Below are 16,254 nucleotides of genomic sequence, written 5' to 3'. Positions count from 1 at the left end.
GAAGGGACCTCCCCTAGTCCAACCCCCTGCACTATGCAGGACACTCACATTCCAATTACTCATCTACTGTAACCTGCCACCCCTTTGATTTCACAGAATCAGCCTCTCCGTCAGATGGCTATCTAGCCTCTGTTTTAAAATTTCCAAAGGGAAATTTCATGGGAAAGGTATATGTGGCTCAAAGCAGGGAAGCGCCTCTCGCCGCGTCAGACCGCCGCACGAGGGAACCCCCAGCAGTCGCGCGAAGCGCGCCTGCTGGGGATTCCCTCCCTGCCGGTCTGACGCTGCGGGAGGCGCGAAGCGCCTCGCGCAGCGTCAGACCGCCGTCCGAGGGAACCCCCAGCAGTCGCGCGAAGCGCGCCTGCTGGGGATTCCCTCCCTGCCGGTCTGACGCTGCGGGAGGCGCGAAGTGCCTCGCGCAGCGTCAGACCGCCGTCCGAGGGAACCCCCAGCAGTCGCGCGAAGCGCGCCTGCTGGGGGTTCCCTCCCTGCCGGTCTGATGCCTTCTCCCCTTTCAAAACCCCTTTTTATAAAGGGGCTTTGAAACTAGTTACAACATAAGTTGTAAGACAAAAACTTTTTGTAACATACTACACATAACATAAATATTAATAACTGATCTTCAAATTGTTGATATTCAAAAACTAAAATACTTTAGTTATTAGGATCTTTACCATTGTAATATGAGATCATATATTTGTTTATTATCAAATCTTTGTTTTAATTGCAGACAATTCCCACTTTCTTAACCAGGAAGAAAACTAAACCCTGCTTATCTATTATGTTTCTAAATCCAGAGCCTAAAGGGGAGATTTTGAATGGTAGTTTATTCTCTATTTGGTTCCACATGCTATGACATTTATTACCTTACTGTCATTATTATAATGATGCCTTTTACTTCATTTCTTTACCCAAGACCATAGTTACAGTCCCCCTTCAAGGATCGCTGCCTTGCCGTGGCAAGGGGGCTTGCGTAGCTCAGTGAAGCTATGAGCTATGCCGTGCCACCCAAGACGGACAGATCATATCAGAGAGCTCTGACAAAAGGTGATCCACTGGAGAAGGAAATGGCAAACCACTCCAGTACCTTTGCCATGAAAACCCAATCGACAAGTTCAAAAGGCAAAATGATATGACGCCGGAAGATGAGCCCCTTAGGTCGGAAGGTGTCCAATATGCTACTGGGGATGAGCAGACGGCTAGTACGAGTAGCGCCAGAATGAATGAAGTGACTGGGCCAAAGCCAAAAGCACACTCAGTTGTGGAAGTAACTGGTGGCGAAAAGACAGTCCGATGCTGTAAAGATATTTATTCCATAGGAACCTGATCTATGAATCAAGGCAAGCTGGACGTGGTTAAACAAGAGATGACAAGACTGAACATCGACATTTTAGGAATCAGTGAACTAAAATGGACAGGAATGGGTGAATTTAATTCATCAGGTATACTACTGTGGACAAGAATCTCGCATAATAAATGGAGTAGCCTTAATAATCAATAAGAGAGCAGGAAAAGCAGTCTTGGGATAAAAAAGGTAAAGGTAAAGGTATCCCCTGTGCAAGCACCGAGTCATGTCTGACCCTTGGGATGACGCCCTCTAGCGTTTTCATGGCAGACTCAATATGGGGTGGTTTGCCAGTGCCTTCCCCAGTCATTACCGTTTTACCCCCCAGCAAGCTGGGTACTCATTTTACCGATCTCGGAAGGATGGAAGGCTGAGTCAACCTTGAACAGGCTGCTGGGATTGAACTCCCAGCCTCATGGGCAAAGCTTTCAGACGGCTGCCTTACCACTCTGCACCACAAGAGGTTCTTTCAGTCTTGGGATACAATCTCCAAAATGACAGAATGTTCTCAGTTCAAATCCAAGGCAAACCATTCAACATCACAGTAATGCAGGTCTATGCCCCAACCACTGCTGCTGAAGAGGATGAAGTTGACCAGTTCTATGAAGCCCTACAACACCTTCTAGAAGCAACACCAAAAAATGATGTGCTTATCATCATGGGGGATTGGAATGCTAAAGTAGGAAGCCAAAAGATAACCGGGATAACAGACAAGTTTGGCCTTGGAGTACAAAATGAAGCAGGGCACAGGCTGGTAGAATTTTGTCAAGAGAATATAATGGTCATAGCAAACACTCTTTTCCAACAACCCAAGAGACAACTCTACACATGGACATCACCAGATGGTCAACACAGAAATCAGATTGACTATGTGCTCTGCAGCCAAAGATGGAAAAGTTCTATCCAGTCACTATAACAAGACCAGGAGCTGATTGTGGTTCAGATCATCAGCTTCTTGTTGCAAAATTTAGGCTTAAATTGAAGAAAGTAGGGAAAAGCACTAGGCCAGTCAGGTATGAACTAAATCATATCTCCGACGAATATACAGTAGAGGTGACAAATAGATTTCAGGAATTAGATCTGATAGACAGAGTGCCTGAAGAACTATGGACGGAGGTTCGCAACATTGTATAAGAGGTAGCAACTAAAACCATCCCAAAGAAAAAGAAATGAAAGAAATCAAAATGGTTGTCTGAGGAAGCTTTACAAATAGCTAAGGAGAGAAGGGAAGTGAAAGGCAAGGGAGAAAGAGAACGATACACCCAATTGAATGCGGAATTCCAGAGAAAAGCTAGAAGAGATAAGAATGCCTTCTTAAATGAACAGTGCAAACAAATAGAAGAAAACAATAGAATCAGGAGGACCAGAGATCTACGTTTCATGCAAAGATGGATATGATAAGGGACCAAAATGGTAGGGACCTAACAGAAACAGAAGAGATTTTAAAAAGCAGGCAAAATTATACAGAAGAACTATACAAGAGCGAGCTTAACATCCCTGATAACCACAATGGGGTAGTTACTGACCTGGAGCCAGACATCCTGGAATGTGAAGTCAAATGGGCCTTAGGAAGTCTGAGCAACAATAAAGCTAGTGGTGGTGATAGCATTCCAGTTGAACTATTCAAAACCTTAAAAGACGATGCAGTAAAAGTGCTACACTCAATATTCCAGCAAATTTGGAAAACTCAACAATGGCCACAGGATTGGAAAAGGTCAGTTTACATTCCAATCCCAAAGAAGGGCAATGCCAAAGAATGTTCAAACTACTGCACCATTGCACTCATTTCTCATGCTAGCAAAGTTACACTCAAAATTGTACAAGCTAGGCTCCAGCAATATGTGGTCCGAGAACTTCCAGAAGTACAGGCAGGATTTCGAAACGGCAGAGGAACTAGAGATCAAATTGCCAACATATACTGGATCATGGAGAAAGCTAGGGAGTTCCAGAAGAACATCTACTTCTGCTTCATTGAATATGCTAAAGCCTTTGATTGTGTGGAGCACAACAAATTGTGGCAAGTTCTTAAAGAGATGGGAATACCAGAGCATCTTATTTGTCTCTTGGGAAACTTATATGCAGGTCAAGAAGCAACAGTAAGAACTGAACATGGAACATGATTGGTTCAAAATTGAGAAAGGAGTTCAGCAAGGCTGTATACTGTCCCCTTGCCTATTTAACTTGTATGCGGAGCACATCATGAGAAAGGCGGGATTAGAGGAGTCACAAATTGGGATCAAGATTGCAGGGAGAAATATCAACAACCTCAGATATGCAGATGATACCACTCTAATGGCAGAAAGTGAAGAGGAACTAAAGAGCCTGTTGATGCGGGTGAAGGAGGAGAGTGCAAAAGTTGGCTTGAAACTCAACATCAAGAAAACAAAGATCATGGCATCCGGCCCTCTCAATTCCTGGCAAACAGATGGGGAAGAAATGGAGGTAGTGACAGATTTTATTTTCCTGGGCTCCAAGATCACTGCAGATGGGGACTGCATCAAAGAAATTAAAAGATACTTGCTCCTGGGGAGGAAAGCTATGGCAAATCTAGACATCATCCTAAAAATCAGAGACATCACCCTGCCAACAAAAGTGCGTTTAGTCAAGGCTATGGTATTCCCAGTTGCAACGTATGTCTGCGAAAGTTGGACCGTAAGGAAGGCCGAGCATCAAAGAATTGAGGCTTTTGAACTCTGGTGCTGGAGAAGACTCTTGCGAGTCCCTTGGACTGCAAGGCGAACAAACCGGTCAGTCCTAGAAGGGATCAGCCCTGACTGCTCCTTAGAAGGCCAGATCCTGAAGATGAAACTCAAATACTTTGGCCACCTCATGAGAAGGAAGGACTCCCTTAAGAAGAGCCTAATGCTGGGAGCGATCGAGGGCAAAAGAAGAAGGGGATGACAGAGAATGAGGTGGCTGGATGGAGTCACTGAAGCAGTAGGTGCAAACTTAAATGGACTCCGGGGAATGGTAGATGACAGGAAGGCCTGAAGGATCATTGTCCATGGGGTCACGATGGGTCGGACACGACTTCACACCTAACAACAACCGTTACAGTACAACAGTTAACAATTTTTCTCAATAAATGCAGGCAACCCTTCTCCAGGTTCATGAAAAGTTATGGTTGGTTTAAAAAGAAATAGGTGATTGTTTTGCTGCATAACATGTGCTTTAGATAAGAGACAGAATATGGCGAAACAATCGGCAAAGGTGTCAGACAAGGATGTATTTTATCTCCTGGTCTCTTTAATCTAAATGCAGAACATATGAGAAGGAAAATGGACTAGATTTAGATGAAACTGGAGTGAAAATTGGTGAAAGGAATACTAACAATTTGAAAAATGCAGATGATGCCATATTACTGGCAGAAAATAATGAAGACCTGATGAAGGTTAAAGCAGTGCCGAAACATGACTGTAGCTGAACATCAAGCAGATAAAAGTAATACTACTGGATAATTACAGGACTTTGAGATTAATGATGAAGAAATTGAAATTGTTCATGATTTTCTATTCCTTGTCTCCATCATCCACCAAAAAGGAAGCTGCAACCAAGTAATCAGAAGGTGATTTAAACTGGGAAGGGCAGCCATGAAGCAGCTAGAAAAGATTCTTGAACATAAGAATGTGTCACTGGTGACCATGATCAAAATAATTCATATTATGACATTCCATGTTATTATACATGGATGTGAAAGCTTGGTAATGAAGAAAGATGACAGGAGAGTTTTATGAACTTGGTGGTCTGCCAGAAAGACCAACAAGTGGGTTCTATATCAAATCAAGTTTGAACTCTCCCTATTAGTTAAAATGACTAAACTGAGGCTATCATATTTTGGTCACATTATAAGACAAGAGTCAATGGAAAAGACAGATAGCTTGACTCAATAAAGGAAGTCATGGTCCTCATTTAAGACATGAGCAAGGGTGCTAATGTTAGAACATTTTGGAGATCATTAATCATAGGGTTGCCATATCAGTACAGTGTGTTGCCATAAATCAGTTGCCATGTCAGGTCCCTATCTCTAGGATGGAAAGGACATCAGAAGATACTTGCTAGACTTTTGGAAACGAACTTTAGTTTTAAACATATAACCTTTTATAATGAAAAAGGAAACTCTCAAATATACCCAGAATTTCACAAGTCTGTTAGGAAGTTACATTTGTATGTATAGTCCATTCAGAGCATGTTTTTGCTTTTATGGTAAATGTTACCATATTTAGGCCATGACAGAGAGTGAAATAAAAAGCTGACCAGGGACTGCTAGAAAATCTCCAAAGGTTATGACAACTAACCATGTTTCCATGCACTCAGCTCAAATTCTTTGCTGCGTTTCCAGATCAGCACTTTAAAAACTTTTTTACAGGGCCTTTTAAATACTTTCCAAACCAGCGTTTCATGTGTTTCAAGCCCTAGTCTCTCAATATAGTATCTTTGTGCCCGTGTCAGCCCAGGAAAGGAAATGAGGGATCCATCTACAATGCAGCCAGTGTGCACTGATTGGTAAAGGGGCCTTGTTTATGCTAAACTCTATCACTGCTCCTGTTTATACATACTAGCAGGCTCAGAATCACTAGAAACTACTACACAAAACGACAGCAATAGCATTGGCTGCCAAAGAACATATTACAATTTCTTTAAGTCATGGAAATGAAAATACACACATTCTATAGTGTCTTCTTTTACACTTATTAACTACTCACTTTCAAAACACAAAGGCCACAATCCACTCTAAACTTGCTTAATCCCATAATATACACACACTTTAACAATGTGCTGGTTTCTTGTCAGTTTAATACTTCCTGGTAAATGTATTCATTTTTTACACACTTCCTTCTAAGAACAGATTATTCGGCCTTGTAAATGAGTGTATTAAGTTCTCAGAAACCGAGGATATTAGAAACTTTACATATGCATTTTACAGTAAGTCATTTTTCAAGGATGTAATCCTAAAAAAACATTCTCCCTTGAGTAAATCCCACTGTATAAAATGGGGCTCACTTCCAAGTAAGCCTGTTTAGGATTGTTCCCATACTGTAGTTTGTGTTTTATAAGCTGCTTTGAATTGTGCTTTACAGGAGAAAATAGGATGGAATATTTCAAATAAAATAAAATAAAACCACTAATTGACCTAGGTTCTACAGTCAAAATAAGTCAAGGTCAGTTAACCTAATGGGGAGCCTGGCTATCCTGAAATCTTCGCAACAGACAAAATACTTTTTAAAAAATGCTGTGTCAACCACAAAAACTAAAAACAGTGCACTGAACCATTCATTCTCTTCTTGAGAACATCGGGAAGCATCTACTGATGTTGGGTGTTTTAAACATACCTCGTTGATTATAAAATGCATATCTCATTTGAATCTGAGAATATGTTAGGTTATATGATGAACTCCCCTCCCCGCCTTGCTTTAGCTCAGTTGTCCCCAACCTTTTTATCACCGGGGACCGGTCAATGCTTGACGATTTTACTGAGGCCCGGGGGGGGGGGCTAATCTTTTGCTGAGGGATGTCGCTGCCGCCTGAGCCCCTGCTCCACTTGCTTTCCCGCTGGCACCCCTGAGTTCCCGCCGCCCGCTGGGGGGTGCTGCCTGCAGCAGCTGCACAGTGCCACGCCGAGGGGGAGCTCCAGTAACGGCAGCCACTGGAGAGCACCAAAGGTGAGCCAGTGGCAGAGTGGCAGGGCAGCCCCCAATGCAGCAGCTGGGGAGGAGGAGCTGCAGCCCGGTACCGACTGGTCCGCAGACCGGTCTCGGTCCCTGGACCGGGGGGTTGGGGACCACTGCTTTAGCTGAAGTGGATTTTGTTTTTTAAAATGACAGGATTTCACCATATTATAGGCAGCAAAAAGAATGGCAACTTCACACAAATAGTTAGCTTTTTATTTTCAGCAGATCATTTTTGTTTTGACCTCACTATCTTCTTTATTTCTTAAATTTATACCATACTTCCTAACAGAAACTTCATGTGTCATAGCTTGTATCATGCCGCTGACTTTATCAATCAAGGGATAACAGAGGACATTAAGTACTCCTACTTAAAATTAGTTCAATTAAAAACTACCAAAATGATGAAATTACTTCTGAACAACTACACCAAAATAATGCTGTACAGCAGGGGTAGTCAAACTGCAGCCCTCCAGATGTCCATGGACTACAATTCCCATGAGCCACTGCCAACAAATGCTGACAGGGGCTCATGGGAAATGTAGTCCATGGACAACTGGAGGGCCGCAGTTTGACTACCCCTGCTGTACATGAAAAGATTATCAAAAGACAGCTGAAGCAGACAGAGAGCCTCCATGCTAGCACTTTAAAAACCCAAGCGTCCAAGCAGTGAGTTAGCTAGAAATGCACAGGCTAATCTTTTTTTAGAGACTCCTATTATCTCTCATCACGGCTTTGAAGTTCTTACTTCCCCTCACAAGAATGTAACTGGCTTGTAAAGAAGGGATCCTTTAGAGCTTTTAGGGGGGAAATGCCACACGGAAGTAGGTTCTTGAGTTATTTTGCCAGGATTAAGCTAGTTTGGTGTAGTGGCTAGGAGTGCAGACTTCTAATCTGGCATGCCAGGTTCGATTCTGCGCTCCCCTACATGCAACCAGCTGGGTGACCTTGGGCTCGCCACGGCACTGATAAAACTGTTCTGACAGAGCAGCGATATCAGGGCTTTCTCAGCCTCACCCACCTCACAAGGTGTCTGTTGTGGGGAGAGGAAAGGGAAGGCGCCTTGAGCCTCCTTCAGGTAGGGAAAAGCAGCATATAAGAACCAACTCTTCTTCTTCTATCAGTGTACCATATTTAAGAGGCTTGTGACTGACAGAACACGTACCCTTGTTTTTTCTAAACATGTACTGCGGATAGTATTTATATAAAGCTGATTGTTAAATATATCTAAATCTTGCTGCAAAGCAACCTCTGTCTTCTGAGATGGAAACACTGGGTTTGATCCACTAGTGTTTTTGCATGAGCAGAAAGATTTCCTTTTCAGTGAACTCAAGCAAATCTGCTAAACTATTAACTTCCTCCTTTATATTATCTATATCTTCAGTTACGCTTTCATAGAAGACTCTGCTTTTGTGGTAATTCTTACACAGGATTCCACCTTCATGTAAACTAGTATCTTGCTTCCACACTATATTTTGGGATGACAATCCAGCATTCCCTTGCAGTGCGATCAATACATTCAGCCATCTCCCATTTTTCTCCACTCACAATAAGATCCAGCAGTTCAGATATCTGGTAAGCTTAAGGCTGGTTGAATGGCTTTTTGAATTGTTCAAACAATTCCATCCATTGTCATTGCCCATGAACGGGACCTTTATTTTCAACAGCAATGTACCTCTGAATAACAAATACTAGGGGACAAATGTTAGGTGAAAGTTATTGATTTCAAATCCCATGTGTGAGATTCCCAGAGGCCTCAGGCTGACCATTTTGACAACAAAATGTTTTGCCATAAGCCTTTTGTGTGATCCTGCATCATTTCTTGCATCATTTCTCAATAATTCTAATACTACAAAACAGATGTGATCCAAAATCCTAAATAATGTTATACAGGTCTGTAGCCACAGGGGGGCTGGCAGGGTCAATGCCTCTCCTAAAAATTGCCCTGCCCACTCAGCATCGGCCCACTAACCTTGCGGCTGTGGCAGTAGAGAGTGAGCTGTATGGGTTGGTGTCGGAGCCAGGCAGGTAGTGTGGGGTGATGGTGCTTTTGCGTTTGAGGTGGGTACCAATGAGCGCAAGCAGTGCAGCAGGTAGTGGGCGCCTGCCATGGCTGCTGATGAACTCTGCTGCTACTGCTGTGTTGCCACCAAGTACAGGAATTGCTGCTGCAGCCTGTTTCATGAGAGAAGACAGCAGCAGCTGGGGCAGCAGTGGCTGCTACTGTTGCCCAAACTCCATGGTCATCTGTGTCCCTGGCCTGGCTCATGTCTCACACATTTGCCACCATCAATAGAGACTCTTCACTGGCTCCGAGTGGGAATCGGCAGCAGGGCTCACACCCTTTTGGGGGAAGGAAAAGTGACCCGCGTGAGTCAGGGCTGGCAGCCAGCAGCCACACATGTTGCCTCAGGTTACTGCCCTGTAAGAAAAACTGCCTCCCCAACAAAAGAATTCTGACTACAGGGTTGGTGTTATACCTCCGAGCCCCAGTAGATACAACTCTGCTTTGGACTACACTGCAAGAAACCAAAAGGCAAGTTTTCACAAAACCACTCAAACTCATTAGGCTTTTTTCAGCTTTCATATCTCATTTTATTCAACTACTTACCATAATCCCATATGTGGCTTGTAAATATATGATCAGGTTCTCAAAATAATTCTAACATATTCTAAGTCCACTAAATCTGGTCAGGTATTTATAGTGTTAATGCTACACAACTTAAGTATCAAAAGCCTTATCAAAAGCCAACAAACCACTGTTATCTTTCAGAATCATTCAAAGGCCTGAAGCTTTGGTAAAATGAATTTAGTTTTTAAAATGTACATAGCTGAATTACCTGACCTGGACATGCCAGGCTAACCTGATCTCTAAGCAAGGTTAGAAGCTAAACAGGGGTCCCCTGCTTTCTGGACACCTCTAAACTCCTCCAACCCCCACAAAAATCAGGAGTCCGCTGCATTTTAACAGCTAAGGTCACCTGGAGGCAGGGTCTTCATGGGAGGAGGAACGGTCTGGTTTTGGGGCAAAACTTCATGATTAGAAGCAAATTCTACCAGAGCTTTGCCCAAAAGCTAGAGTGCCACCCACAATATCTCTGATATGCCGACATCACTTAATGTCAAGATGTTGCATAATTTCTCCCCACTCCTGGGAAGCACTCCCCTGCCAGAAATGTGGATGAACCTGGCAAACCTAGCCTTGATTAGTATTTGGATGGGAGACCACTAAGGAACATCAGATTTGCTACACAGAGGCAAGTAATCGCAAGCCACCTCTGAACATCTCTTGTGTTAAGAACTCTATGAGGTTGCCCCCAGTGGAATACTAGTGTGTACAGACTATATCCATTTTGTGAAAGATTTTCAGCCTGGCACAGGAAGCTTTACTTTTCCACTTCCAGTGACATTTTTAGAACATATTTCTATTTACAAATTCTTTTTACATCACTAAAAATGTCCGGTTGCTACGGCAGCACAGAGTTGGTCTGAAAGCACACCAGATTCACGGCTACTCTTTAGTTACTTAGCTGCGCTTTAATAATGTTAACATCTGTTTCTCAATCAAAGCACAGATATGTTATTTTTCATAATATGCTTTCCTATATTTATATGCAGAACCTCAGACTAGTAACTAACAATAACCTAGTGCATTTCTGATATTTTCTTTAATGTAGTGGGGCAAAATTAGGCAGTTAGGATGCTTTTGGTAGAATATAATCTTCATGCACATGAAAAAGGTACTTCTTGTTCACCTTTGAAAAAGGTGGTTTAATTGACTGGAAGGGCTAGTAAACTTCCTGAGCTGAATGTACAGATCTGAAGGAGGCCCATCTACATTCATCTTCCAAATCAATCTCTGGTCTTAATTGTCACATTTAAATATTGGCAAGTTATCTATACCTGCTTAATGACACCTAATGAACACCCACTTAACTTTTAGTAACAGGGTCATCCTAAGAGTTCCACTATTCTAACCCCATTGAGTTCAGTGGGGCCTAAAAGGATATAATCTGTTTATGGTTGCCCTGTAAATTGCTAGGATATTTTGCTGGTTCAATTGTCCTGTGATAGCAGCACTAGAAATTATAATGCAAGAAATATCAGCACAGTTTTAGAGATCCTTTGTCGAGTTTCAGTGAGGCTAGACAGGCTGCCCCCCAGCCAAGGTGATGCTACTGAACAGCAACTGGGGGGGGGGGGTATTGTTTCTATATTATCTGACTTGAGTCCCAAGATGCTACGGATAAAGGCAGAGACAGACAATACATATTAAATGAGTAGCTATGTGAGCATACCCACTGAGTAATTTTGGCAGTCCCCTGAGTATAAAGACAAGATTTCATCCAATTTTTACTTGTTGTACAGAAGGTGCCTTGGTCCTTGGTGAACACATACTGGCTATGTCCCATTTGAGACCATGAACAAAAATAAATTTTTTAATCATCAGGGCAGACACCAAAATGGAGTTTGGAGCAGAAACAAATAGAAACCTGGACTTTCAAGAACTTCAGTTCCTCCAAAGAGGCATTTAAATGGAGAGATATAATGTGAGGGAAAAAAAATAAAAGTTTGCTCTTTGAAGTCCTTCCGCTCCTGTTTCTTTTCAATCCACACCCCAATGAGAAGATGCGTTGTCTACAGAGAGCTTAGAGCTTGACCCTTTAAAAAAAAAGGCACCGACAGAACTCTTCCAGTGGATAAAGCAGGACGTTAGGGGGAGAATAGCTAGGAGCGAGCACCGACACAACAGGCTGGAGCTAATGGCTACCCGGATGAAAGGGAGGCATTGATATACCAAGGGTGGGAACGGGGAAAGAGAAAAAACTTGCACGGCGAAGGGAAATAGGCTCCTCTCTTTTTGTGCACGGAAGGGGGGAAGGATACCTTTTTCGTCCGCCTGCGAAAATTCAAGCAGGGCTCCCTCAAATGGCAATGGGAAAGCCCCGGTGAGATTTCGATGCAGCAAAACCGCTAGGCTTTCTCGCCTCCCCATAGCTCTTTTCGCCTCTAGCCTGGCTCCTCCTAACAGCCTTCCGCCGAGCGACTCCGAGAGTTCGCCCCCGTCCCTCACTCACCGCACATGGCTGGTGGCCGCGCGCGCAGCCCCTTGACTCCTTCTCTTCCTTGGCCAAGAACCGACCCCAGCAACCCACCGCCGGCGCCTCCGCCTCTCCCGCGGCCGCCTGCGCTTTATAATACGGCTCGGACTGCCCCCTTCGCCGATTCGTCGGCTGAGAGAGCCAACCAAGCCTGCCGGGGTGGGGGGAGAGAGAGATGGCTAGTGGCGGCTTTTCCTTGACAGGCGCCTTCAGCCTTGTAAAGTAGAGGCAGCATAGCGGGAGGCATGAACAAGGACAGCCCCTGCCCTGCCTTCGTGGCAGACGAGCTCCCAGCTCCCTCATCACTCCGGGGTGTGTTTTTTGCGGGGTTCAGTCACCGGAGTCTGCCTCAGGATGGTATAGGAATGCCACCATGTTGTACTCAACTGCTGGGCTTGTTTATTTAATAAGTGCCTTTGGAATCTGCCCTTCCAAAATCTGGCAGCAATCCTTTGAGGGAGGTTATAGGAGAAGAGAAAGACAGACAGGTATTCTGCAGTGTGCCTTGGAAAGCCTCTGTACATTTGCCTCTCAGCCACATGTGGCGGTATGCTCAAAGGGTTGAGAGGAGTGGCCAAATGGATGTCCATGGACTACAATGACCATAAGCCCCTGGCCTCGTGGTCATTGTACTCCATGGGCATCTGGAGAGCCACATTTTGACCAATCCTGATCTAGGCTAACAGTAAACTGAATGCCCATAGCCTGGGGCCGGGCTAGTGTTGATTAAACACTGATTTATGCCTTTTTACACCACTAATGGAACTGGATTTCATGGTGAAGCCACTTCTCCCACAATTAGAATGCATGACTTTTCTTCATCTTGTTTAAATGCTATTCTACCTGGTTCTGGTAAAAGTCTTGGAGCAGAAAAAACGCTTACATATTTATGAGTATAATGATTCCAGAACAATAGCTGTACTGGTTGCAGCAAAAATAAGAAGTCTTGTAGCATTTTAAAGTATAACAGGTTTTTACCCCCAACGTAGAGTTTATCAAAGGGAAAGAATGTAAATTGGTTATGAAATGTAGGGAATGCAGCACTACATAAACCCAACAAAATGGGCTATAGTTATGCTAGAATAAATCTTAAGCCTTCAAAGTGCCACACGAGCATCCGGGGGAACCTTGCTGCCCGTTTGGTGTCTCTAGCTTGCAGATGATCCATTCTATACACTCCTGAGCCTGTGCCTGTCAGAATGCCTGAGATTCAGAAGTCTATAGAATAGATCCTGGGCAAGGTAGAGACATCAAAGTCCCAGGGGCCTTCTTCTGGATGCACTTCTACATTTTCTTCCAGTTGTTGCTTTGAAGTCGGTCTTGGAATGTTTACACTCAAAAAACTTCACAAACAGCTTTAACATTAACGGGAAGCTCGTGCTGTGTGATATGCCATGAACTTGATTTTGCAAACCAGCCAAAATTCATCATGTGTGTGAACCAATTTTTGCCTGTCCCTATTTCTAAATGCTCTCCATTTCTGTGCCATGGAACAGATGGTCACAGAATCTACCAGTGAGGAGGTGATCCTGGACTTTATTCTAAGCAATTCTTAAGACCTGATGAGAGATGTAAACATGACTGCACCAGTTCGGTACCTAATGCTATTAAGTTTAGCATTTGTGTAAATAGGGATTTGCCCAGAAAGACCAGAACAACTACATTTAACTTAAGAAGGGGTAAAGGTAAAGGTATCCCCTGTGCAAGCACTGAGTCATGTCTGATCCTTGGGGTGACGTCCTCTAGTGTTTTCTTGGCAGACTCAATACAGGGTGGTTTGCCATTCCCTTCCCCAGTTATTACCGTTTTACCCCCCAGCAAGCTGGGTACTCATTTTACCAACCTCAGAAGGATGGAAGGCTGAGTCAACCTTGAACCAGCTGTTGGGATCGAAATCCCAGCCTCATGGTCAGAGCTTCAGACAGCATGTCAGCTGCTTCACCATCCTGCACCAAAAGAGGCTCTTAAGAGGGGGTAATTTCTATCAAATGAGGAGCTTGTGATGAAAAACCTTAAAGAAAAGATAAGGAGGGTTAAATTACTTTGGGAAGCTTGGAGACTATTTAAAACTACAATGCTGGAAGCTGAGATAAAATGAATACGACAGGTGAGGAAATGTACTAATAGGTATTAAAAAGGCCTACATGGTTAACTAAGTAATGGAAGCAGTAAAAAGTGAGAAGGATTCCTTTAAGAGGCGGAAGGCTACTCCAAGTTTGGTAAAAAGAGAGCACAGGATTTGACAAGTTGGTGATCAGACACACAAAAATGGACCATGAAGAACAAATTTTTTTTCTTAAAATCAGAAAACTAGCCAGGAAGGCAGTGGGGACCTTGGATGACAAAGGGGTAAAAGGATGGCTGAAGGGTGATAGGGAAATGCCCATAAGCTGGATACATTCTTATCTCTGTCTTCTCATTCCAGAACCACCAATTTCAGGAGGAGTGTTGAAAGACTTGAGGTAATGAGAGAGGAAGTCCTATGATACACACACAAATTAAAAACTGACAGATCATCAGGCCCAGATGGCATACATCCAAGAGTTCTGAAACAACTCAAATATGAATAGGAAGGGTGGTCTGTAAAAATAAAACTACTACTACTACTACTACTACTACTACTACTACTACTACTACTACTACTACTACTACTTTTCAGCCTATCCCGAAAGTGTGTCTGCAATAAAAAAGGCAAATGCTATGCTGGGAATTCTTAGGAAGGGGACTAAAAACAAGCCTGCCAGTATCATCATAATATCATAATATCCCAATATAAATCTATGGTGCAGCCTCATTTGGAATACTATGTAAAGTTCTGTCACCATATCTTAGAAAAGATAGATGGAAAATATGCAGAAAAGGGCAACTAAAATACTTAAGGGGATGGAGTACCTTATCTATGAAGAAATGTTAAAGATCCTACGGCTCTGTAGCCTGGATAAATGATGATTGAGAGAGACATGACAGAGATTTACAAAATTATGTATGACTAGGGGCAAAGCCCGTTGTATCCAATAATACAACGGGCGCTAGAGCTTGGCAGTGGGAAGAGGAAGGGGAGGAGTTGTCCAGTCTGTAAGGGCATGGGGTTGAATGTGTGTGTTGTGTGGGAGGTTGTGGTGGCATGGTGGCAAATGAGAGCATGGCTGTGGAGATATGGGTGTCAAGAACCTGTGGTGTGGAATGTTCGTTGAGTGTGGGAGAGGACTGACCTTTGGGAATTTTGGCATAGTGGTTACAGATGAGCTTTCCAGAGCCATGTCCTAAGATATGTGAAGGGAAAATCAGACTGGAGACTCTTCTTAGGGGAAGATTACATGGCAACCAATTCCTCCCAGTTCTGTGTCATTTCCCTTCTTGTGTTAATTAGGCCATATTCACTGAAAAGCCCCTCTGCCCTAATACACATGGGGTAGTCACAGTACACAGGTGTCCACCCTGTTCCTTCTATCTCCCATGTTTTCACTGTTGGTAAAATGTTATGTGCCCACATGCTTCTTTCATGGTTGCTCCTTAGAAGAACGGATTTTTGTACCCTATTGCTTACTACCCAAAGAAGTCTCAAAGCGGTTTACAAACACCTTTTCCATTTGTCTCTCCACAATAGTCAACCTGTGAGGTATGTGGGGTTGTGAGAGATCTGAGAGAACTGGGAATGGGCCGCAGTGACCCAGCAGGCCTCAGGTGTCTCAAAGCATTTTCCAATCGTCTTCCCCTTCTCTCCCCATAGCAGACTCCCCATGATGGAGGTGGGGTAGCGAGCCTCACAGGGAAGCTGGCAACCCTAAGAGGAAGACTCTCTATGCACAGCAGTCTTGACCTTAGTAAGGTTTTTTATACTGTTTTTTTTATTTGCCAGGCCAAGGTTATTTGCCAGGCCAATAAGTCATTTCAGTTACTATGTGTCTCCAGACATTTACTTGTTCTCTATTTACAGTTTCAGGCTGTAAATATTTATTTAGATCTTCCTGCACTTTCCAGACTCACAGGACTGATGCTGGTCTGCCTGTCTGCGCCCCAGAATATTAACAGTTGCTGGTAAGGGCTGGCCATAACCCATAGGCCAGGAGGGGACACTCCTGCACCACTCCCTACCAACTGCAGGCAAAAATGGCTCATTTGAAGAAGAAACATTTAAGGC

General features: G+C 43.6%; 1 protein-coding gene across 2 annotated transcripts in view; it reads right to left on the bottom strand.

The window, feature by feature from the left end:
* GFPT2 (glutamine--fructose-6-phosphate transaminase 2) overlaps nt 1-12,227 on the bottom strand; it is a 43,154-nt gene extending 30,927 nt beyond the window's left edge. Inside the window, exon 1 of one of the 2 annotated variants that reach the window (XM_077326672.1) lies at nt 12,090-12,227. In XM_077326672.1, the coding sequence (XP_077182787.1) occupies nt 12,090-12,096 (7 nt within the window). In that variant the 5' untranslated portion in view covers nt 12,097-12,227. Of the gene's footprint in view, nt 1-11,898; nt 12,023-12,089 lie in introns of those variants that run through there. The other variant, XM_077326670.1, reaches the window with a different exon arrangement.
* Nucleotides 12,228-16,254: the final 4,027 nt, after the last annotated feature.

This window comes from Paroedura picta, chromosome 3 (assembly GCF_049243985.1).
Source record: "Paroedura picta isolate Pp20150507F chromosome 3, Ppicta_v3.0, whole genome shotgun sequence".
In the NCBI taxonomy this organism is placed as follows: Eukaryota; Metazoa; Chordata; class Lepidosauria; order Squamata; family Gekkonidae; genus Paroedura; species Paroedura picta.
Note: the sequence above shows the minus strand (reverse complement) of the source record. Positions and strands in the feature narration are given on the sequence as shown.